The sequence below is a fragment of the Fistularia commersonii genome, chromosome 30 (assembly GCF_037954325.1).
Source record: "Fistularia commersonii isolate RoL2024-O1a breed Wild chromosome 30, RoL_Fcom_v1.0, whole genome shotgun sequence".
NCBI classification, from domain to species: Eukaryota; Metazoa; Chordata; class Actinopteri; order Syngnathiformes; family Fistulariidae; genus Fistularia; species Fistularia commersonii.
Window position 1 is genome coordinate 10,606,314 of NC_141313.1, and position 26,095 is coordinate 10,632,408.

Below are 26,095 nucleotides of genomic sequence, written 5' to 3' on the forward strand. Positions count from 1 at the left end.
AACTGAAAAACAGCAAGTATGCGCTTATATTTTTGGAGATCACATTACAAGCATATACCCACCATTTTCTGGGATTTCCTTTAGAATACCTCTTGCTATCAGCTGTTGGCGACTTTTTCTAACAGATATCTTTCTTTCCAAAGCTAAGAAGAAAACGAAACAAAAAGACAGAAAAAACAACTGTAAAAATGTATACTCTAAATCAGGCGTGTCAAACTCAAATATACAGTCGGCCAAAATTTAAGAATTGGTACAAGAGTTGTTCAATGTTTATGGAAATCTTATTGAACTTGAAATGAACTTGACCATGAAACCAACAAAGCTTTTAAATTATTGCCTATTAAAACAACATTAAACATGTAATAAATTACAAATCAGTTGCAACAATTTCTTATGGCGGTGCTGCAGCATTTCCAGGGTCATTTCTACTGAAAGTATTTCTCCACAGCCAAAAAGAATACTCTCTAAATAAATATCCAACATGCCTTGTGGTAGCAAGAAAAAAGTACAAAAAGGAAACTTATTACGGCTTGGTTTTCTGCCCTCTGAGTTTCTCTAGTCTAAGCAAGAACCTTGAACCTTGAACTGACAAAGCTTATAAGTTCTTGGCTATAAAAATAACATTAGTGCATGAGGCGCACCCTTTTCAGCATTTTTCGACAAACCTGGATAAGCGTCTAATTTTTTTTCCTAATTTTTCAATGCCACATTCCTATGCGTCTCATACCAGCGCATTAGGCGCACCTTTCTCATTGGGTGTCGTGTCATTGGAGGAACACAATTTCTCCTTTAGAACACGAACATGTACAAATACTAACTCTGCTTTTATATTCATTAGGTTTAGAGGGAAATACAAGTGTTGATGTAGACATGATGCTCCAGGTCTGTCAGAAAGTGACAAGAACTGGATTCCTAAGGCTTCGGTGTGTGTGATGCGTCTTCGATATTTGTCAGGTGGTTGACACATTGGGATGAGAACTGGCTGCTATAAGCAGCTTTCCTGAGTAATTCCTGGCCCATTTTCTCCCAGATCCTGCCTACAGTCCATTGTTTTGACCAAACATTGTTTTGGTGGGCGCACCATCTGTTGTCAGTGCCACAAGTTTTCCCAAGGCAGGTCCATTTCATTTACGCATCCGCACACTGCTTCACAGATATCCTTTCCCATAGTTGTGCCATGCATTGATCTTTATCCCAAAAGTTCCTCGGTTATGCACAGATCTGAGGCCATGCCACCGATAAAAAAAAAATTGCCAGTTGCGTGGTATCAAAAGTGTCGCAGCTCTCTCCATGAACATATACTCTAGCTCCCACCTATTTTTCAAAGTCCACCTTTCGTTCAGCCATTTTTGGGGGAGAGGGGTAGCTGAGAGTTGACAAAAGGTGACTCAGCAAGGCCAGCTGATGAACGGGTGGGGCTTTCGGTTGACGGCACTCACAGTGCATTGTGGGACTTGTAGTATCAATGGTGCTTGCAACATATCGGCGGGCCAGCTCGAAGAGTAATTACATATTATCCTGCGGGCCAAAGATAGTCCCACCGTGGGCCAGATTTGGGCCTTGAATTTGACATGTGTGCTCTAAATAAAAGCATAAAGTCAGATCTGCCTAACTTACCAATAGATGTTTCAGTGAACTGTTCACTTGGCTTCTTCTTTCTCCATTTCCAGGGCTTGAAGATCCTTCCCATTTTAGAGAACTTGCCTTTGCGTTTTGTTGGAGGTGTTCCCCCGCCAGATGTTTGTTCTTCAACCCCTGTCGTGCTGTTCTGAAGGTCAATCTCATTATCTGCAGAAAAAAACAATACAGATCCCCAAAAGATTTTATATTGGTGGATTTTGCAAATTATCCACAATATATTACACTCACCGGCTGTACAAAGCACAGCAATGTTTCTTTTTTTTTAATTTACTGCTTTTAAAATCCACATGCAGACAGCATCATTTTGAAAATATTTCCACATACACCAGGGGTCTCAAGCTCAAATTTAGCTAGGCCAAGCTACAGGTAGAGTCTGGATGAAGTTGGGCCATATCGAGTATTCCACAAAAAAAGGGTTTCAAGTATTCAGAAAAAAATTACAACATTACAATTGCCCAATCTTCTCAATCTTTACATAACAGTTCGTCAGAGCATAGGCTTAACCACTAAATTCTACTACTGGTCTTTCCGACTCCTTGCTACTAGAGGCCTTGCAGCCATTTCTTTTGCACAGCTAAGCCACATTTGGCTGAGGGGAGGAATTCATTGACATCCTCAGTATATCTTGGCGATGATTTTCAGTAAGTTTTGACCTGTATTTGGACTTATTAAAGTTCATGGTTGCACATATGTGTGCATCCAAAAGAGCTCATGGTCCCCCTGAACATCCTGGAACACTCATGGAGGGTTGGAGGCAATTCTCTCAAAACCTCCATGAATTTAGCTATGATTTTAGAATGCACTGCACATCAGTGAGCTCCACTAGTGTGGGCCTAAAAGCCTAAACTCAAATCCTGCTATTTGCTAGCTTGTCTTTCTCTTCTGGGAGACCTCCTGGAAGCTATCCTGTCTGTCCCCGAGCTCTCTCCCCGTACTTCAGGAGCCCCGTGCTCTTGCAACGTACTTACTCGCAACGTAGTTCTGCAACCCCTGTTCTGTCCTGCCCTTGGGGTTCGAGTTACAGGCAACTGATACAAAAAGATATGATGGGCCAGAGGTTGGCAGTGTGATTTCGTGATGTACGCTAACATGCACATGCATAGAGACCCTTCCTGTCTCAGCTCAATAAAAACATAGGTACTACAGTGTAAACAATGTCAGTGTCATTGTGTCAACAATAACAAGCAATTGAATATTCTTACTGAAGTGTAATGAAGTGGCATTATTGCTTCAAGTGAAATTCAACTCCAATGCAGACTGGTAATTAGAATAGTAATTTTGCTAAACAAGCACTGACAGAATCAATAGGGAGGAGCACCAGCAGCACTCTGGAGTCTGCCATTGTTGTCATGGTCTCCCCCATCCAAGCATGTCCAGTGACGGAATGTCCAGTGACTGCGACATTATTGTGTTTTCAAAGTGTCGCATTTTTCCTGCCTACGCAATGACAAATATTTTCACTCTGGCACCCTTCCCTAATTGATCTAACAACCTAAACGAAACAACAGTTTTACATTTTTGCCCAAAAATGTTGTCATGTGAACGGGGCCTCAGGCTGGTATCTTTGTACTGCTGCCCCTAATTGCTGATCAGCTTCAAATGAGTGTACGTAGATGTGTGAAAGTGAGTGAGTGGGGTAAGCCAAGGGGGCAACAGAGCAGGGGAAAAGCAATAGGTCTAGATGAGAGAATTTTCAGGATTTAACACCTACATATTACATTGAAGAACAAAGCTGTTATTTCTACTTTTTTTTTTTTTTTACATTTTCCTACCTTTAATTTTCAAACATTCAATAAAACATACAATATTGACACAAAAAGATTAAGACTAAGAGACTAAGTTGAGGGCATCAAATTTACTCCATCATTTTGCAAATGTAACGTTTGAGCAAATGGCGAAAAATGCTAAATGTCAACCACAACAGGGCTAACAGATGCACCTCTTTATGGTTGCACTGACCAGAATTCCTTTACAACTCGTCAAACTTGTGTTTTCATTTCTTTTTGTTATTACTTTTTGCACTTGAATTTCATGGTCAGACATCAAATATGATCAGCATACACTTGGAGCAATGTTGTCATAAGTTTGGATTGGTTATTTGCCCGCTGCAAATGAAAGACAAGGAAAAGGAAGCGAGCCAAAGTGCTGAGCAGAGTTCACAGATGTGCACAAAATAGTTGGTACCCTTCCATCGAAGAAAGAAAAAACACAATGGTCGCTGAAATAACTTAAAACTGACAAAAGTAATCAAAATGTACAGATAATTAACAAAAAAAAAATTAGACATTTCTTTTGAACTGTGGTTCAATAGAATGATTAAAAAACTAAATTATCTAACTGGCCTTGACAAAAATGATCGTACCCCTTAAAGACTGAAAATAATAGGACCATGGGACATGTTAAAATAAGTGTCATGTAATTAGCATCACATCTTCAAACTTGAATCAGTGGATGCCTGGTCAAAGAAATAAGTTTTCACTTTACTGTTCGGTAACATGTTGTGTACCAGACTGAAAATGAACAATAGAAAGCCAAGGAGAGAGTTGTCACATGAGTTTAGAAAGAAAGTTATAGAACATGAAAATAAAAAAGTCGAGGCTATTTTTCCAAAGGTGAAGATCCTTGTGACTGCACGTACTTGTACGTGGCCACAAGAGGAACAGCAATGACAGGTTGAAGACACACAAATACAAAGACTAATCAATGAATCTATAATTCTAAAGAGATGAGGCCAACTCCAGTTTCAAATCACACAATCTGTTGCTGTTGAGCAAAAGTGTACTTAAAGGAAGATGTTCAGAGGACACCTCTATTGAAAGCTGCCTTAGTCTGCTCCAAAGTTATTGGCCAACCCCTCAGACCTCTCTCCTGCTTCAATGTCAGTCAAATATAAAAAACAACCCCCCCCCTCACTGAGTGCAATTAATGCTGCTCATGATATATTTATTAAGTAAATGCAGAGCAAGCATAACTCAAATTTTGCACAATTTTGTATAGTAATTTATATATATAATATTATGTTATGTTATGTGTATATATATATATATATATATATATATATATATATATATAGTATTCTATTCTTATTATGTATTATTCTTTTTTTCAATTTTATTCTTGATGTTCACAATTTTGATGCTGCTATCCCATGTGCCCCACAATTGCCCGTCGGGGACAAATAAAGTATTTCTGAATCTGATTCTGATAGAAAAAGGAAGACTAGAATTTGGCAAAAAACATATTGACAAGCCACAAAGCTTCTGGACAGATGAGAAAACTGCAGCTTTTTGACCGGCCGCATCAGCTCTATTTTTACAAACCAAAAGATGACGTAAACAAAGAAGCCTGTACCACTTGTGCAACATGGAGGAGGCGTAGTCATGTTCTGGGCTACTTTAATGCAGCCTGATACAGGGTGGCTTGAATCTGTGCAGTGTACAATTAAATCTCAAGACTATCCAAGCATTCTGGAGTGAAAGGTGCAACCCAGTGTCAAAAAGTTTGGTCTGAGTTGCACGCCATGGGTCCACCAACGGGATAATAACCCAAAACACAAAACTAAATCACTCACGAATGGAAAGAACTAAGTGACTGTTCTGAAGTGGCCTTACATTAAAACCTATTGAGAAACTGTGGGATGAGCGGGGAATTGCTGGACTGCAAGTGGACTGGGTTAGGGTTAAAAAACCATAGGAGGCATACGAAGCAGGCCAAAATAGCCGTCTCTAGGTGCAGAAGTATCATTTAGAGTTACAGAAAACACTCGATTGCAGTGATTACCAAATCGGTTGTGCAACTAAATATTAAGTTTAGCATACAATCATTTTTGGCCAAGTCAGTTTTCAGTTTTATCAGGTTGTTTTTCAAATCATTCTTGAACCATAATTCAAAAGCAATGTCTGTCCATTAGATGATTTTCTGTCAATATTTACTATTTCTTTTGTAAGTTTCAAGTTATTTCAGTGGTCATTGGGTTTTCTTAACAGAAGGGTACCACCATCCACATGTGTACCATCCACATGTGTAAGTATCAGCAGTACATCAGGAACTGCGCTTTTTTACATTTATGTTACATGTGTCAGGAGCCTTGCATTTCAACACAACAGAGCCAAGAACTCAGGCAAGTCAAAGGGAGGCGAATATGCTTTATGATTAACTCTGTACGGTCCTTAAACATCCATATTTTAACAATTTACTAGACATCAGCCCTGGAGTTGCTCAGCATTAACATCAGACCTGTCTGAATGCCATGACAGTCCTCTCAGTGGTCTATATACCACCAGAGGTTGAGAAATCACAAGCCCTGGATAAACTGTTTAGGATTTTCAATTGCAATGAAAAAAAACCCACATGCTACTTTTATAATTTTTGGGGACTTCAACAGAGCTAATACGAAGAGGTTTCTGTCAAAATAGCATTAGGACATCTCCCATCCCACCAGGTAGATCAATGCTACACTCCATTCAAAGACCACTGTAAAACCCTACCCTGCCCTGCTTTTGGAGAGGCAGATCCCCATGCCGACCTGCCGCTGCCAATATACAAATTAAGGCTCAAAAAGAAAAGAAAAAAAAAAAAAAAAAAACAAAAAAAACAGATCCCTGGGCTGAAGAGGTCTTATAGGACTGCTTCACAGCATCTGACTGGCAGATTTTTGAGGAAGAAGCTGACGATAATATCAGTGAGTACAGAGTCTCTGTTATAGGTTATATCAGTTAGTGCATTGATGACATTAAACCCAATACTTCCATCTGCACTTACTGAAATCAAAAACCATGGATAGGGCCAGACATTTAAGTTAAACTTACAGTGCAAACCTCTGCCTTTAACTTTGGGAACCTTGAGTCTTACCAAGCATCAAATATGATCTTTGAAAATCCATCACGCACATCATATCCTGTCTAAATAACTTTTGCCCTGTAGTACTGACATCAGTCATCATGAAGTGGTTTGAGCACATAGTCAAAGGCTACATTTGAGCCTCCCTCCCTGATAACCTGGACCCATACAGTTTGCTGATAGAGCAAACAGGCCTACAGATGATGCCATTTCTCTGGTGGTACACACTGCTCTAAACCACCTCTACAGGGGAAACATCTGTAAGAATGCTTTTCATTTGCTTCAGCACAGTATTAAATACAATCATTCACTCCAAGCTGGTCTAAAAGCTCACTAATCTAGGTCTGGATATCTCCATCTGCAGATGGATATTTGACTTCCTGACCATAGGTCACAGGTGGAGAGAATTGGCTTCCACTTCACCTCCACTTTGGTCCTCAACACTGGGAAACCACAAGGCTGTGTCCTCAGCTCCCTCTTGTACTCCCTGCTTACCCATGATATACCCCTAGCCAGAGCTTAAATTCAATATTTTAAGTTTTCTAGCAACATAACCACCATGGGCCTCATCATATACAATGATGAGAACACCTTTATAGAGGAGGCCAAAATATTGGTTAGCTGGTGTAAGCAGAACATGTGTCTGAATGTCAGTAAAACAAATGAGATGAAAGCAGACTATTGGTAACACCTCACCAACCACATTGGCAATGACAAGTTAAAAAGGGTCAGTCGCTTTAAATTCCTTTGAGTCTACATCTCAGAAGAATTTAAAGGTCACTACACACAGAAACTGTGCTCAGGAAAGCTTATGAGAAACAATATTTCTTAAAGAGGTTGAGGAAGTTTGGCATGAATACCAACAGGTACCGCAACTTCTATAAGTGCACAATTGCGAGCCTGTCGACTGGCTGTATCACAGTGGGAACTTCTCCAGTCTCTTCTTCTTCTTCTCCTCCTTTTGGCTTTTCCCTTCAGGGGTCCCCACAGCGAATCAACCCTCTCCATCTAACCCAATTCTTGGAATCCTCACTCACATAAACTCCCTTCCTATCCTCTCTCACATCGTCCATATATCTTCTCTTTGGTCTTCCTCGAGACCTCGTGCCGACTCTACCAATATATTCACTACCCCTCCTCCATGTATGACCGAACAATCTCAGTCTGGCTTCTCTGACCTCTCCAAAAAATATAACATGTGCTGTTCCTCTGATAGACTCATTCCTGATCCTATCCATCCTGGTCACTCCCAAAGAGAACTTTGGCATCTTCATCTCTGCCTCCTGTCTTTTCGTCATCGTAACTGCTTCCAGACCATAGAGCATTGCTGGCCTCTCCACAGTATTGTACACCTTCTCCAATCACAGCCAGAAAAAAAACGACACGGCACATCATCAGCGACTCCCATATTTCAAGACATCTACCATAGCCTGCACAGCATTCATCAAAACCACAGCCATCCAGCACATTAACTTTTCTGCTTGTTACCATCTGGTAGATGGTAGAGGAGACTATACACACCAAATAACTGAAAGCTTTTATGATCAGGCTGTCAGGCTCCTTAACGCATCATAAACTGTTTAAGGCACCGTACTAACCTCATATTGTCACGCAAAAATGTATACATTCACACACTATAAATGTTTAAACTCTTAATTTTAGCTTCGGACCTTGAACATGTATATGGCAAAGTGTATTTTAACATATCTTAATGTTTATATTTTACCGTATTTTGCATTTATTGTTTTTTTTTTGGTGTTGTGGATAGTGACTTGACTGGTTCTTCTTGTCCAAAACATTTCATTGCATTGTCGACTGGGTTAACCTGTATATGACAAATATACATGAAACCTGAAACCAGTTAATTATTGATCTGTCCTAGATTCAAATCTGGAGGACAGTTAAGCTCCGCTAGCAAAGTTTGATCAGTCATGAATTGAATGTAACTTGTACTTCCAATTGAGATCAATGCTGTCTGACAGCATTCAAAAAATCTTGTTAAAATGTTTTCAGTCTAGATACCTCTGTTTTAGCTCTCTCTTTCAAAAGCAGCCCTGCACACACACACACACACACACATACATTATGATTGTTGGTCGGAGCTATTGTCACAGAGAGCCCATAGAGCTGTGTGTCAATACCACACTAACATCAAATATCAATACTAGTGACATGGCAGATGACCATGAGGTGACTTTAAGAACAGCCTTTATATAACAAACAAATAAAAGGGTGTAGCAGGTAGTATGGAGGCACTAATTTCCATAGTGGCTCACAAGCTTATAGGGGTTATATATAAACTGCAATCTGACTTAGGTTAAACATGCAAATGCAACTGAGTGATACATGTGATGAGAGTTGTGTTGGCATCAAAACAAACACTCCATTCCAAATGTCAAATTTATATTCAGGCTTTTACTCTCATAAAATCTTATCGCATAAAATGTATGACAAATGCCTAAGCCGTACTTACTCCCTACAGTCTGTGTTCACCCAATAATGTTCATATTCTAATGCTGGCGGTTAGAAGTTGTATCAATGTCTTGCTCAAGGACACCAGCAAGATCAGTGTAGGACTAACCTTAAGATGACGCAAAGCCACACAGATAAGGACTATATATTGAGTTGTAAAAAAAGAAATCTCAAAGATGCATTTTTTTTGTTTGTTTGTTTGTTGTTGGCAGCTAATTGATAAATAAAGGAGGAGATTTAGATTCTGAGATTTATAAATGCCAAACATCCATTTGAATGGCCATTAACACTTGTCATCTGTCATCTTGTCATAAAATTTGTTTTCTAATAATGAACACCTTGCCTTACATACCAAGGATTGAAACGGTTAAAACATTACTATGAGATTACTATCAGATCTCGTACATACATTCATCATGAAAATGATCGGTGGTTTAAGCTAATCTCAGAAAAAATAACCTGATTTGTTGACAGCAGCACTTCAATGTTTTCTCATTCTAGTAAGCAAAACATATGCTTGGATTGTTTGACCAAGCAGTCATCTGTAAATAATAGATTTAGCGGTACAAAAGCTCACTCCTAGGCTTCTTTTAAACTTAAAGTGGACTGTTTGTGCAGAAGTCAGAAATTTGCTCTAAACATTTGCATAACTGTAATTTTTGTTTTCATGAATGTAATGGTGTTTGGTAGTTTTGACAACTTAAACATTTTTGCACGAGTGCTTTAGATAAGGAAAGGCCATTAATCAATGAAGAGTCACTGGTTAATGTGAATGTTTTAGGGCCTAATAAATTACCATCAACCATCAGCATGACTGAAGAAAATGCTTTAAGTAATTAGTTTACTACTTAATTTTTAGCCACACCTTGCTATTTGTATGGAGATCCAGGGGTTTATATTGCAAAGAAAAGACTAATCACTCTGTGGATACTAACAGTACCTCTCCCCTCTGGAATGCGGTAAAGTACACTATACGCCAGCTTCAACAGACACAAGATTAATTTGTGTTTTGTTTCTCCCCATAAGCCATCACTCTGTTGAACACATAAATCCCATAATACAGTATACACTGTATCATACACAAATTGCAGTCCTTACCATTACATCTTCATACACCGAACGTCACTGTGCCCTGCACAATGTGTGCTGTGATACAAAGTCCAGGCTATTTATTTATTCATTTAAATATAGGACATGTACACTGTATTTCAATGAACTTGTGTATTTAGTTCCATCAATATTTGGTCCCTGGTACATGTGAACATACTAAACTAATAAAATCAAAAATGTGAAAGTTTAAAAGTCAAAGCAATTTTAACGGCCTTCCATGTTAGCAAAAAATACAGGTATTTCCTCTGGACACAGAGATGTAATAACTAAAGACAGTCTTCTATTGTATGATACAAAGCAAGCTGTGGCCTGTATTTGTGAAATACCGACCCACAAGCACACACAGGTCTGGGAACTCTAACCCTCACAGGTAGTTCTGGCGCAGCCAAAACATCAGTGGATACCACAATTTCAAGGAGTAAGATGGCAGTGACTTAGCTCTAACTGAATCACGGAGTGTTGAGATGTTTCTACAAAAGACCACCAGAAATGGCTTATTTTCAAAGAAAGTGCAGAGAACTGAGGAGAATGAAGAAAATACAGACAACTACAGTCCTCCAAGCCTCCGACTGATCACCAACACAATGACTGATCTGTAGAAGAAATACTGCGATTGGTCTAAAAAAATGACTTGTGTTATCTAACAGGTTAAAATTTTGCATAGTGAGTAAACATGTTACCAAAGAGGATGTTCTAAATTTACTTTTTTCAGTGCTGTGTTTGAACAAAAACCTGACACTAACCTATCAAGCAAATACTCACCCAGAAATATATTATTAACAGGATGTTGCTGTTTAGTAAAACAAAATGTCCAATGTATAAAGTAATTATATAGATCAGAACTGGCCTATTAGGAGGTACCAAAAAAAAAAATTCAAATGCACTACTGGAACAACGATTTTATCAGAGCCAAAGGTGTAGTACATATGCTGATTATATTTGGAATTACTGTTTACAACTTATTTATAAAGGTTTTTTGATTTTTTGATTTAAGCTTTATATATATATATATTTATGTAAAACTATTTTTAAGGCTAAAAATGTCACGTTTGGAAATGCATTGGATCATTGGAAAGAATTTGTTTTGAACAACATTCCTGTTATCATTGAAAGGTTGCACTTTGACATATCAAAGCTGGGGACACACTATCTAACTTTCAAAGTCACTACCAATTTTTGAAAGACTTGAAGTACAGAGTACCCGACCAATTTCACCATTTATAAAACTGGAGGACTGGGCAATACAGCAATAGTTTAGAGGATAAACAAATGAACAATAGACAGCTCGCATTGCCTCAGCTTGCAAGCTATCTGCTTTTCCTTCCATTTGTTTCGTCCAGTTTCTCGTTCGTCCTCTCCCCCCTTCACTGTTTTTGTTTTTTGTTGTTGTTCTGATCTTCATCATTTTGGCCATGATCTGTCATGTCTAATCATAGAAACTACAGATTGACATGGGAAGACTTGACAACAGGTTTCAATGAAAATTGCGAATTTTGACAGCAAAAACCGGTTATGAGGATGTGAATAGTTATTATCTCTGCCATACAGTTTAAAGCTTAAGAGAGCAATTAGATACTGTTGAAACATGTAAATGAATACTCCATGTCAAATTCATAAAATGGATTCACAGTGAAAGAACCGGTGTCAGGTAGTGCCATGTGGTTCCAGATCTTGAGGTTGAGAAATAGTTTCACAAGGGGATGCAGTGCTGTGTGTGAGGTGAATTTCACAATCACCACATTCCTTCTACATGCATTCCTCTCCACCTGTCTGCGCCTGCTGCCACACAGTTGCTCTCTTGATTCAAAACACCTGCACTTCAACGAAATAGTCTTCTTCCGAATCTCAGGTAATGTAAATATTCTAGTCAAAAACTATTACCAAATTAAGGTGAATAAAAATGGAGTCTCAGTCAGTGGACTCACCCTTGCATTGTGTTGGTTGCTGTGCCAATGACTCCATGCTAGCACTGTGTCCCATGCTATGCCTTTTGCCTCCGCTGGCCTGCCAGGCCCTGCCTCTCCACAGGGCCGCGGCAGGAAAGAAAATATAGCCACCTTGATCTTTCAGTTTAACATGCAGCTCCTGTAAGTACAAGTTGTCTCGACACCCCGTGTGCATTTAGTCCCGTCTCTCAGACTTGGCTGGCTTGCTTACTCACTCTCCCCCCTCCCTTCCTCCTCCCTTCATTCAACAGAAACACACTGGCTTTCTTAGTCCCTCCCGTTTTGGAGAACTAACTTTATAAATAAGGTACACCAAAAGGGTAATCTAACAACTTTAGATGCTGTTTTTCAAAGGCAAAAATCATAAGAAGCCAGCTTTGAGGACTAATCAATCCAGCCATCAAGGCTTGAAAGAATTGCAAGACAGAGGACAGTCCCAACGAGGTGCCATTTTACGGACTTGACAACACTTGTCTTGGAAGAGCGAGAGCTGTACTTTTTAGTGTGCGGTAACCTGAGAAGTGGAAGGTAAACCATGAGGTAAAGCACGATACCAAAGGAAGTAACACAGTGGAGGTGTCTGGTAACCCCTCAGATCCTGTCCTTTAAAAACTAAAGTGTGCAAAGTGGTGGGCAAATGTTATTCAGCAACTTGGTTTCAAGTGATAAGTGATATTAGTTAACTTGACCACAGCTGATAAACTTCCATGGCTTTACTTGACAAAGCAGCTTCAAACATGATTTTCCTCTCCTCACTGAAACACATTTTGCCATGTGGGACAAAACTGGTAAATCAAGGTTGGCCATTTATCATTTATTGATTAAAGAAATACCTGTGTGGGCATCAGGGGTCTTGAATACAAAGTCTCTGTGGTATTTCGTGAAGACTTTGAAAATATCCATTTATATTTGGTTATGGATGCCCATAAAATAAGGAGAAATTAAACTGTTCCATGATCTGATTTCTTTTTTTTTTTCACTTATTCATTTCTTTTTTATTCACGTTTGTAATTCATTTTAGGGAGAAGGGAGGGAGAGGTATTCTGCTGTTTGGCCACAGGGCCAAGCAAGTATGGGCAGACATTCCACAAGATCCTGTTGGTGCTGATGGCCCATAAGAGGCACAACATTTATGTAACCCCCCCCCCCCCCCCCACACACACACACACAGAGTTCTGAAAAACACGATTACAGTTCAACCTAAGCAGCAACATGTATACAACTAGGATGTAATCATTTGCTGATTGAAGGCACACTGGGTGATGATACAACAAGCTGCAATAAAATATAGGTGTGTCCTCAGTGTAAGAGTGAATCAGATGACTGCCGTGTCAACACTTAAACGCGTCACAAAAGCGATACCTTTGCTTTTTTACCTTTTACCTTTGCTGTGTTAGATGATTCACCACATTCTGTCATGATACTCCAGAGTATCATGATGACAGTTTCACTAAGCAGCACTTGTAATTCATATTGTATATCTTGTAGCATACAAGGGAAGTACTGTTTTCTTGTTTCTGCTCTTACAGCACTGAGCATTTCAAGTGATTCTCCTAAATAGGTTCCGGAGATGTTTTAATAGTCAAAGAGTTAAAACATTTTTTTCTATAAAACTGTAAAATATATGACATGAAATGACAATTACAGGTGTAACTTTGATTACCCAGTGTTAACTGGGAAATTATACATATCACTGCAGACAAAAATCTGATTATGAGCACAAGTGGATTTTTTTCTAGTCTGTCATAAGAATAAGAATAAGAACAACTTTATTTATCCCTAAGGAAATTGTTATGCAAGAGTTTCAAGTAAAACATAACAATAATAAATAATAGTAGGAAATTGTAAAAACAGTATAAGAGAATAAGAAATACAAATAAAACTATAAAGTGTCCAAGTAACAAGTCAAGGCTATAAAGTGTCTTAAGTACAAAGATTTTGAGATTCCCTGCGGCTGAAGGGAGAGGAATTGTAACCCCCTCCCTTCCCCCCAAAATAAAATTAAATAACCAAAAACCTCCGACTACCTATGAGCCTTATAAGTTGCACACTTTCAAACAGCAATACTTTTGTCTCCACTTTAAGCAATGTCATAGGATACATTTTGTTCAAACGAAGTACATAAAATAGGTTGGTGATGGTCAAATCTGATCTTTGCCTGTTACTCGACCGAATATTCAGTCATTTTTAGAGTGAAGGTATATTTCAACAGACTTGAGTCCAACGTCATAAACTGAAATGTCTATTTTGAAGAAAATGTTGTTCTTACCAGACTTTTCCATCACAATTTTTAAAACTCCGAAATCAGCAGCTTCTGCAAGACATAAATAAAACACATTATTATACATTTATAATTCTATTTAGACTGTTAATAATAAAAATGTGCATTCATTAGTAGATACAGACTTTAGTTTTTTGTTATACATGAGGATGACAGAGGCTCTCCCTTTCTTGTGTTAGCTGAATATACGTGTTGTAAAATATAAAAAATACACTATTATTAATATCACACTCTGAAGACAATTTCACATCAAACATTACTTTTCAACTGAGAAAACAAAGGGATTCTAAATAATTTTGTGATTATTATGAATAATAATAATAACAATAATAATAATAATAATAGCTGTGCAAAACATCTGTAAAGGGGTAGCTATATATACCAGTATTCTTTCAACTTTTTAACCGGCTGCAAAACTAGGATAGTTTGTGTTTTGAAGACAAATGTCCCTACAAACTTGATAATTTGGTGCGAGAACTTTGCATTCCAAAGGGCAGTAATTAATCAACAATCTTTCATATCATATTAAACTATGTGCAAAGTCACTAGAAAGCAGATGTTTCTTCTACAGTCTTAATTCCAGTCTTCTCAAGTCTTAATTCCTGCTCACTGTGCACCTGTAGTTGTGCAGAAAAGCCAAATTAGTGCAACTGTTCTCTCTACCTTTTATCCATTGTTACGGATTTTAAAACCGCTGTGATATTTGATTCTATCTTTAAGCTACAATGGTGATATAAAAATAGCTCCATATCATTCTGGCATGTTTTTCGACATTTTATGAACACCAAAATGGACCCAAAACATTTCTATTAATCCAAACCATTATAAAATACTGCAATCTGGTTAATTATGGAATAATGAACTCAGAGTAAACTCTCTACAGAACTCTGAGAGAGTACTGTGATCTCCTGATGAATTGTTTGTGTTTTTGCTGATCCAATAAAGTGCAACATGTAATATGTTTCATTATGTCTACTCATACATGGGCAGCCGAAAATATAATTTTATTGTGTTGTCATGCGTGTGAAGTATTCACACAGTTGTCAGGTAACGTCTATGGAGAATTCATGCAGTTCAAGCATATACCAGTAGGTTTTTTTTTTGAGTATTCATGAAGTTGTGTAGTAACACGAGAGCTCATTTCTCATAAAAAAAAAAAACAGGCCAGATAAGAAGTCACTGCTGCTGCTTTTCACAATCACGATTTGAAAAGATACCCCTATATATTACTGGTTAAACAGCCCAGCTGGAGCATAGCACAAGCTGCAAGGGCCTTTGATTTACCACAGGACTTTGAACTGCTCTCTGCTTGACTGGACAGCCTGCAAAACAACGAAGCAGAGGAAGCTATTCAAGGTATTATCATCTTGTGGATGAATGAATTGTGGATGACTAGTGCAATGAATTCAGAAGCCTTTGTGCTTCTCCCACTGCAGCTTGGAGCTGATGAGTCAACTAGACTCCAGTGACATTATATTTTAGAGATCGGGTGAGATATTTGTTGAGGCTATCTACCCCAAGCTACCGTAGAGCATTTTCTTAAGGTCCCAAGAATGCTGGGGGGTAAGAAACTTGAAAAACAGGAAAAGCAAAAACAAAAAAAAAGCAGAAATGTATCAATGATGTCCCATGTATATTTTCCAAAACAGATTGGACAAAACCTTTTTATACATAGCATCTTCAACAGCCAGAAAACAGTTTTTCAAAGTCTGTGTACAGATCAATTCAATTAAAACAACTGCAGGGGACCAAAAGTCACCGTTTAACAGAGGAGGAAGTTGATGATTGAAACCTAACAGTATCAAAACATTATGAAAGCGACAAACATAAACTGGAGGAGTAAGTGATTGCAGTGGATGAGTAAGTAGACTTTGCTGATGGTCACTTAAGGTACAACAATGCGATTATTGATCATTGAAACGTCCCGCTCTGTCTGTGGGCTGTTCTTGGAAGCAGCTGTAGATTGCTTCCCTAACAGAAATGTTTATGTGTCAAAGATATGAGGGATTGGGTGTAACAATAGCAAATGTTTTCATAAATGAGCAGAGTACTTTTTCTTTAGCAGTGTTTACACTGATTCATTTCCAAAATCAATCATTTGAATGTTTGCAGTTTAAGGCGCAAGGCTGATACGTTCCCAGTACTGTAGAGCATTCTCTGACAGGGGATTCAAGCAAAGGAAACAGAACAAAAAGGGGGCAGTGCATATGCTGGACCAAAATACAAAATAGTAATAATACTGTTTCAACATTTTAAATAAAACAAAAAGGAAACAAATTGTGCTCTGAAGTTAAGAAGGACAAAGACTATGCAAATAGTTGGAAAACTAGATATTGGATTATAAAGCAACATCTATCATTTAATAGTTGTTTACTCTATTTGCAAACTACCTGGAAGGAAGTTTAAAAAGTATCACACGGGACAGTTAAAGGACGGATGAAAGAAAAATTATGTTATTTTGAATTCAGTGAATTAAATGTGGAAAAAAGGGCAAAAATAAGGTTGAAATTTAATAAACAACTCAGGCGTACAGTTATCAAAAGGCAATAGCTTACATACATTTATATTACTCTGAAAAAAAGCATTGAAGGTCTTGGAAATAAGCAAATGGTTTTCCAAAGCCTAAAGATAGGATATCTTTATAGCTATTGATGTTAGTGGGTTACAAGGTTATTAATACAATAGAGGTAATGCAAACTAAAACAAAAATAAGAAAACCTAAAAATTGAGAAGCTTATGTTTTCCAACAACAGGCAATTGTCTAGCTTGTCCACTGTTTCAGTTAAACTGGTTTGGGCGAGTCCCAGGTCATTACCAATTATATATTTTACATAACATTCCATCATTGATAATGGATATTTTTTTGTTTAATGAGCCACAAATGATTTAGATAAATGACATTAAAGCTAGGAAACATTCTAGGTACAGAATACAAAAAATATCTGTCAAATGTGCAAATATTACCATTTGTAAAAAAATGAAGCTACAATATTTGTAAAATTAACCACAAGGTTTCATTTCTTTTTGCTTATCTTTCAGTCTTAAACCTGCTATTGCTCTTAAGTTGCTGTCTACAATTCACGCTAATCAATCCACACATTTTTGTATTGTACATTATTTTGTTCAGTCTCAATTCAAATACATAGAAACAGGTTGAGCAACAATATTTGGTTAACATTGTGATTTTCAAAATCTTCTGTATGGACTATGAAGGAAACGGTCTTTTAAGATGCCACTGTTTCTTCTGCAACTTTAATCTTGGTCTCTTCAATAACATCCCCCAGAACATGCCTGTGAGATGAAGTTGTGCAACCGTATTGTGGAATTTGAGTTATAATTGTGAAACAAGTATTACTGCAATTTACTCACAGGCTTTATGGTATGTAACAAAGTTACAATTTTATCATTAAATTAGCCCCATTATTGATTACTTACTATGTTTAACCTGACAGTGACGAAGGATGTGTTGATATACACTTCGACTCACAAATAATTCAATACACCAAGTTCAGTGATACTGCAGCCAAACAGTATTCTCAAATATCATCTCCCAAGCACTGGCTTGGAGGCAGCAACATGAGCATACACCTGCAGGAACACAATCAAATGCACACTGCAAACACACAAGTATGCACAAGTCTGGTCACAGGCTCAAACAGCCTGTGTGGACTCTTGATTAAGTCATGGCTGTTTTTACACCATGGCTCCAGTTTGTTTACAGTGTACTTGCCTCACAAAGACCATCCCAGCAAACCAAAGTACAACTTGGATAAAATGGCATCCAGACTTTCAGGTTTTGTGACAGGAGTCAGCGGTGTTTCAGTACATTCACAGGAGTGCAAACATACACCACCATTATTATGTCCTAACTCCTATGCTATAAGCAATGTTTAAACCAACATGAAAAGACCCACACAAAAAAATGGAACTTTAAAATAGCCTTTTGAAATGCGCTAAGCAGGAAGTTTATATTGTTTATGAAGTGATATAATGAAATCATTAATACTTTGTGGTCAGAAAATGATTGCGACCTACTTAATCATGATTTTGCTTGTATTCTCTTCACCTCTATTCCAAAATAACTTATACTAATCAAAGGCATAGTGTTACAATTCATTGATTTCTGTTATTTAATCTTCTTTACAAACAAATACAGATGCTGAACAATTTAATTATGATTTGTTCCTTAGTTATTATATTGTCACATTCATTTCTGCCAGTGAACCATGGAAGACCAAATTAGATGCAAATCTAACTTAAGATACACTTAGGTGTTATATGCCCCTGTAACAATAAATATGATGTATATTACATGTCTATATCAAAATCACAATCATGTTTTCCTCTTAAAAACTAAAAATTTGTGCATTTGTTGCCAACGTCTTTTGGTCATCATATTACACCTATCGCCCTCTTGTAAAAGTATAACGGCCATTCATGAGTTAGCTGATAAGTACAGCGAGCTGAACTCTGTATATGTTTTAACATCCATCTTGAAAAACAAACACATTCCAATATATTAGCTGAAAGCATTTGAAAGCATCATGTGAGGTACATTCGACATGCAGAGACCATGTTCAGCAATTCAAACCTTGTTCTGGTTCAACAAAACACAGTGGTTTTGGGTCTCTTGATAATCTACTCATCACAAGGATCAAATATAACACAGCGCACATTACAAAACTGCATGAACTCAATGATTTCCTTCAAGGCTCTGCAAGGGACACAAGCGTATTATAAGCCTATCTCTGAATTAAAACATCAAAACACCTGCTGGTGTCAGAGAAGCTCATTACAAATATGACTGAACAATGGAACTGAAAAAGTAATGTTTTCAGTTTGGAAAAAAGAATTGCGTTATAATACAAGATTAAGAAATGGAATGTTCTAGTTGACGTTCCTGTTCTGTTTTTCGTTTTTATAAATTTCTGTTTGCTCAGTGTAACCTTCCACTTAGAATACGAAGAACTCCCAGTTCAGCAGATAAAAGGCAGAGCTCTGCTCGCTGAGAGCAGCACAATCAGCCATTGTGCCGAGTTCATTCTGCGGACTTGGCAGTTGCTAAATGAAGTTGGACTTTCATTTGGCGCAAACAGCGTGGACCTCAGTAAGCCTTTGAAAAGCTTGCACTAGCTGACAAATACAATCCAAGCTTATACACAGAACCTTTAAAACACTTCTCTGATATGTGTGTTTGTCATCTTCCTGATATAAAGTCTTGTTTTTTTCTCATTCAAACTTGTTTGTATTTGACTTTTTCAGATCTCCAAATTGACTATAAACAATGTAATCCCAATAACGGAATTCTATACTCCGCTCGTTTTTTGGTACAGAGCCCACATTTTAGATTTACGCTTGATATAATTGTGATTCTGTGCTGATTCCTGTGTCAAAAAAATAAAAAGGCTAACAGTACCTTTATTTAAATAAAAATCTGCATGGATTCAGTGCAACAACAACAAGCTCGAACATTTAGCTAGCCAATCTGGTAAGATTGAGAAATCCCGGCACCTAATATTTTTCTTTTTCTTTTGTTCCTCATCGACAAAAATGGGTGCTGTCATCTGCAGACTTCATTTCCAAAACATCTCATATGTGCTGTCCCTCTGATGGACTCCTGATCCTATCCATACTTGTCACTCCCAAAGAGAACCTCAATATCTTCATCTCTGCTACCTCTAGCGCTTCTTTCCTTTCTTCAGTAATGCGTTAAAACAGATCAAAATAAAACTATATAAACATCCTGCAATCCTGCATGGACCAGAGAGAGAATTATTTCCCATTTTAAAACGTGTCTGGTTTTATTCATTCATTCATTATCTATACCGCACATCCGATGCTTAGGGTTGCAGTGAAACTGGAGCCTATCCCAGCATGCAATCCCGGAGCGGTGGGTCATGGGGTCACATAAATGCAACTATTCACTGTCCCATTAATATGAGGGCAATACAGAGTGTCAAACTGATCTAGTGCATGTTTTGGATTGGGAAAATTGGAGAACCTGGAAGAAACCCATTTATATAACTTCTGAACTCCACACGAAAAAGGCCCCCTCTTGGAATCGAACCAGAGACCTGCCTGCTGTGACGGGGAAGCTCTAACTACCGTGACATCTGTCAGGAATTTAGATAAGACTGATTATTTAACTCTTGGGTCAAGCATCCCCCCAATATGAATTCAAGCTTCCCCTCGAACATAATTGCTCTCAATTTAAAAATGCATAAACTGAAAATAAAAGAGGAAGCAGCAGCAAGCAAGAGTTCATAGTCAGAGCAGGTATGAGAGCACAAAGATTAACATAAAAGCCCTGCTTTTGAATTAAAGTGAACATCATAAATGAGGTTATTAGGACAGAAGCGTCCACCAGTGCCAGAGCAGCAGACACTGAACCCCTAACTGCTCCCCTGGCGCTGGTGGACGGCATGCTTACTGCTCATGGTTCATCCATGATGGATTAAATGCAGAGAACGAATTTCCCCACAGGGACTAATAAAGGATGGAGGATAAATTATTATTATAATAGAAAATAGGGGGCTGCTCAATAACTGAAATTACTATGTTGATGACAGTCTGCAAGCAATCAGTGCAGTTGAGATAGAGGTTGAGATTTCAGAAGAGTCACACAACTGTGGAAATATTCCAATTCATACATCATTGCTGAAAAAAAAAAAATGGGAGCTACTATCTATAAGTTTGTTGTGTATATTAAATGTCACTGTTATCTTATGGTCTGTAAAGTATCCTATTCATGGAGCCATGTCTCATTATCATTCCAAATGGAATAAAAGCCGATGAATAAAAAAAATAACTGATGAGTGAAAAAGTTTACTTTTCATCATTTAACACTGTTATGATTCATTCAGTATAAGCATATCAAGTTATAGTGTAAAAATAATATAATTATTGTCTAATACGTACATGTCCAGCCCAACACTACTACCGTCCTCATTTCTGCACACAAAACATCAGGTGAGTGACCTGATTACAATACAATACTTTTGCACAAACACAAAAAGCTGCAGTTCCTTTTGTCTTCCATCTTTGAGAATTAAGTTCGCTCCTGTCGGGTATTTCAGGTCTTTAAAAGCACAGCGTGCTTGTTGGAACAAGTGAACAGGCCTGAGAAAGGAATGCGGGGAGAGAGAGGACAAATAACTGATAACTAAAGCCTATTTCCCCTCTGAGTCAAGCAAACCAAAGCCAAGGCAATGTAATTCGGACGTATATTTTCAGTTATTAGAGCACCGTCAACTAATAATGACGTTCCCACGCGAACAAAATATCAGTTGTTTACCAACATTTAAGTCTTGTCATGAAGATACAGTGTAAAACAGTAGACTCGCTGACAGGAGACATGTTGTAGACTTTTCTCATGAATATTGTTTTACACCGGAGTTTAGTTTCTTGGTTTAGGACGCGGCGCTAGTACGTGACTGTTAGCTTGACTGTTAGAGCAACAGGTGGCTAACCTTTATCTTGTACACATGGATAGATTTCTACACAATAGATTTCTGGCAACACGGAAGAGTATTCATGCCTCACCTTTTCTTTTGGCCCCTTTTCAATGTTCCGGGAGAGATCCTAAAATAAGTTTCCTGTGCTCTTGTTGACCCCGATTACCGATGACACTTGTCGCTTCTGTCCATCATGGGGAGAATTTCAGACGGAACCAGCTACACCGACCACCAAATCCAGCGAAAAGTCACAGATGCTGATTAATCCCTTATTTTAACAAATTTCCGTGTGGTGTAAACACAAAGATAAAATTATCTCTAACACAGTCCAGTTAATACGTCGCTGTTAAAAGGTGTTGAAACGTTGTTTAACTCACGAGTGAGAGATTATACCCCGCAGCGCATGCGCACTACTGATACGGTATGTTCGCCGAGGTTGCCCCCCTCCCACCTGAGGGGTTTGCCTAAACCACACCTCCGCGCACCAACGTGACCAAATCAAGACCAACCCGGAAGTCCTCCTCAAAGTATATATTTTCGTGACGTAAAACTTTGAACTTTGAAATGTATGCCCCTAAATCTTTAGAGGTCAAAAATAACATTTTGTAATGTAATGTCTTTCTTTTTTTATGATCAGCCACATACTTTGTAGACCACCGGTTTGTTTTAAATTGTCGCATTTTGTTCAAAGAAACACCCGGGTGACGGTAAAATGTCTGTTTAATGAGCAATAGCTGTTGATGGCCACGACACACAAGCCTGCAATATAACAAACTGTTCCCACTTAATTCAAGAGGTTAAAAAAATCCAGGTTTGAATAAATAAATAAATAAATAAATATTAATAATTGCACCCCCAAACCACAACCAAAAATCAGAGAAAACAAGCATTAAAACAAAAAACGATGTGAAAGCGAATATGTTTAAGGAGTATAAAAGCAGGAAAATGCGTACATCAGTGCGCATGCTCGAAGCATTTGAACATTGGACTGCGATCACACCTTAAGAAATTATAAGAAATGTGCAATCATATTCTAAAAATAAATTTATATTTTTTTATACATGATATAAGATGGAGTCAAATGAATCACCATTTAAAGGTATTGTAACCGAGAGGTTGCAAAAGTCGCCTATACTGCGCACAGGTAAAAAATAACAAACATGGAGGCTCGAGTTTCCCGTCTTTTTTATTTTTCTACCTCTTCACACCGTCGTCACCCAATATCTACACATACCACACTTCCGCTCTCCGTTAATGCTTCAAAATAAAAGCACAATGCATCTACTGTGGTTACACCTTATAATAAGAATAAGTCCAGAAAGATGTCACATACCTCCCCTCCTCCAAAAATGAACACCCGCGTTATACCAGAGCAAGAAAAAAATTCACAACCCCAGGGCCCCGATGAAAAATATGCCCAAATGAGACAGCCAACCCAGGCCCGCCATTAACATCATCAACCTGTACCCCTACACAACAAAAACATGCACTGCTAAACACACTATAAAACCGTAACCTCACAAAAAAAAAAAAAAAAAAAAACCTGATGCATGTCCTCCAGCGCAGCAAGAAAACACATCAGTTCTCCTGTAACCCCCAACAGCCCTGTTTGTTTGTTTTTTTCACACAAACTAACCAAATATGTCAAAGTCTTTCCAGTTCGTTGTGGCTCACTGGTGCCTGAAACCTGAACACTTCCTGAATCATCCGTGGCCAGTGGCTCCCCAGCCCCCCAGTTCCCCTCTGGTGACCCCTGGTCTAGCAGCAAGGGAGCACAAATAGGAGAAGCTGGGAGGTTATCTGAAGAAGCCCCAAGCAGTGGTAGTGTGAACAACCTGCCCCTGTCCATCAAGGTGCAAAGGGCTGGTAACATCATAGGAGAGTCACTGGTTCCCAACACAGATAGAACCCTGTAGGGTCCCTTCCAGTGGGGAGCAAGTTTCATACAGTCCTACGTCGGGTTACGCAGCTATACCAGGTCCCTTACTGCAAATGGCTGATGGAGGACCACACCATCATGGTAAAGTTTTTGCATTTCGTGAGCCTCGGCACCACCCTGTCTCATGGCAGCAAAAGCAGTCCCCAGTCTAGCCACCATAGAGGCCACAAAGTCAGCATGAGACAGAGGTAAATCTGAACGCACCAGCTGAGATGGTTCCAACACATCCACCAGTACATGAGCCTCCCGTCCGTGGGTTAGAAAGTACGGAGTGTAGTTGGTGCAGGCATGAACAAGTGTGTTGTACGCAAAAGCCAGCTGCTTCAGATAACTGTCCCACTCATCACTGTAGGCATCAACAACTTAGCTAGCTGGGCAATGAGGGTGTGATTAAAACATTCCACCATTCCATCTGATTTGGGATTATAAGGTGCAGTGCGCGTTTTCTGAATTCCCAGAAGCTGACAGTCTTTGCACAATTTCAGCTTCAAACTGCTGGCCCTGATCACTGTGGATCCCCTTCAGGAACGCCAGGCACCAGCACATAATCATCAAAAAACACTGTGCTACTGATGGGGCTGTCTGGTTCGGGAGGGAATACAGATTCACAAAGTAGTCCTCCACCACCAACACACAGTGGGGTAAAAAGGTATTTAGTCAGCCACCGATTGTGCAAGTTCTCCCACTAAAAAAGGTGAAAGAGCCCTGTAATTTTCATCATAGGTACACTTTAACTATGATAGACAGAATGTGAAAAATCTAGAAAATCACATTGTCTGATTGTTAAAGAATTTATTTGAAAATTATGGTGAAAAATAAGTATTTGGTCAATAACAAAAAGTCATCTCAATACTTTGTTATATACCCCCTTTGTTGGCAGAGGTCAAACGTTTTCTGTAGGTCTTGACAAGGTTTTCACACAAATCCAAAGATTTTCTATGGGATTGAGATCTGGAAACTGGCTAGGCCACTCCAGGACCTTGAAATGCTCCATATGAAGCCACTCCTTTGTAGCTCCGGCGATGTGTTTGGGATCATTGTCATGCTGAAAGACCAGCCACGATTCATCTTCAGTGCCCTTGCTGATGGGAGGAGGTTTTCACCCAAAATCTCACGATACATGGCCCTGTTCATTCTTTCCTTTCCACGCATCAGTCGTCCTGGTCCCTTTGCAGAAAAACAGGCCCAAAGCATGATGTTTCCACTGCCATTCCTCACAGTAGGTATGGTGTTATTCAGATGCAACTCAGCATTCTTTCTCCTCCAAACACAAGTTGAGTTTTTACTAAAAAGTTTTATTTTGGTTTCATCTGACCATAGGATATTCTCCCAATCCTCTTCTGGATCATTCAAATGCTCTGCAGGTCATTCACTAGGTCCTCTCGTGTGGTTCGGGGATTTTTGCTCACCATTCTTGCGATCATTTTGACACCACAGGGTGAGATCTTGCGTGGAGCTCCAGATCAAGGGAGATTATCAGTGGTCTTGTGTGTCTTCCATTTTCTAATAATTGCTCCCACAGTTGATTTCTTCACACCAAGTTGCTTACCTATTGCAGATTCAGTCTTCCCAGCCTGGTGCAGGTCTACAGTTTTGTTTCTGTTGTCCTTTGACAGCTTTGGTCTTGGCCACTGTTCCCTCAAAGCCACACATTTGCGCAATCATGCACTGCTCCAGTGTTCTCCGTGCACAACAAAGCTGAACTGTAAATAAATTACACATTATTATCTTATTTACAGTTCAGCTTGGATTTCATTTCGTGCACAGCATAGATTTGCTCGGCGCAGAGAACGCTGGAGCAGTGCGCAAACGCGCAGCTTAGAGGGACCAGTGGTCTTGGCCATAGTGGAGTTTGGAGTGTGACCACAAGGTCGATCGAAGAATGGTGGGTCGGTGCCAACTGCACATATGGACACTTTTATGCCTGAACATGGTGTTTGTTCTGGACAATCTGAAATGAGCGCAGAAGTCCAGTGACAAAACATCGCTCGGGTTCAGATCAGGAGGGTCGTTTCTCCCAATCATGCCTTTCCAAGTCGTACAGTCGTTGCCCATGTGAGCATTGACGTCTCCCAGTAGAACAAGGGAGTCCCCAGTAGCCGTGCTCTCTAGCAGCCCCACTAGGGACCCAAAGAAGGGTGGGTAAACTCAACTGTTGCTGGGTGCATAGCAGCAAACAACAGTCAAAAACCTGTTCCCTCACCTGAAGACAGAGAGAGGCTACCCTCTTGTCCAACGGGTTGAACCCCAACGTACAGGTGTAGAGTTGGGGGGCAATCAATACAATATTGGGTGCATGACAAGAGCCAGCTTCTGCAGCCGAGGGCTGGACCTTCAAGGTCCCCCGCTCCAGCTACCGCCTGGCTCACACTGCACCTGGCCCCCTTGGCCCTTCCTTTGGCTCACCTTTTGA

General features: G+C 39.1%; 1 protein-coding gene across 3 annotated transcripts in view; it reads right to left on the reverse strand.

The window, feature by feature from the left end:
* The window catches only part of phactr4a (phosphatase and actin regulator 4a), a 40,304-nt gene extending 18,174 nt beyond the window's left edge, over positions 1–22,130 (reverse strand). Inside the window, exons 1-4 of one of the 3 annotated variants that reach the window (XM_086178374.1) lie at positions 21,832–22,130; positions 14,278–14,322; positions 1,618–1,788; positions 63–143 (exon numbers count right to left, since the gene is read on the reverse strand). In XM_086178374.1, the coding sequence (XP_086034500.1) occupies positions 63–143; positions 1,618–1,788; positions 14,278–14,290 (265 nt within the window). In that variant the 5' untranslated portion in view covers positions 14,291–14,322; positions 21,832–22,130. Of the gene's footprint in view, positions 1–62; positions 144–1,617; positions 1,789–11,987; positions 12,226–14,277; positions 14,323–21,831 lie in introns of those variants that run through there. The other 2 variants (XM_086178372.1, XM_086178373.1) reach the window with 2 other exon arrangements.
* Between the last annotated feature and the right edge of the window lie 3,965 nt (positions 22,131–26,095).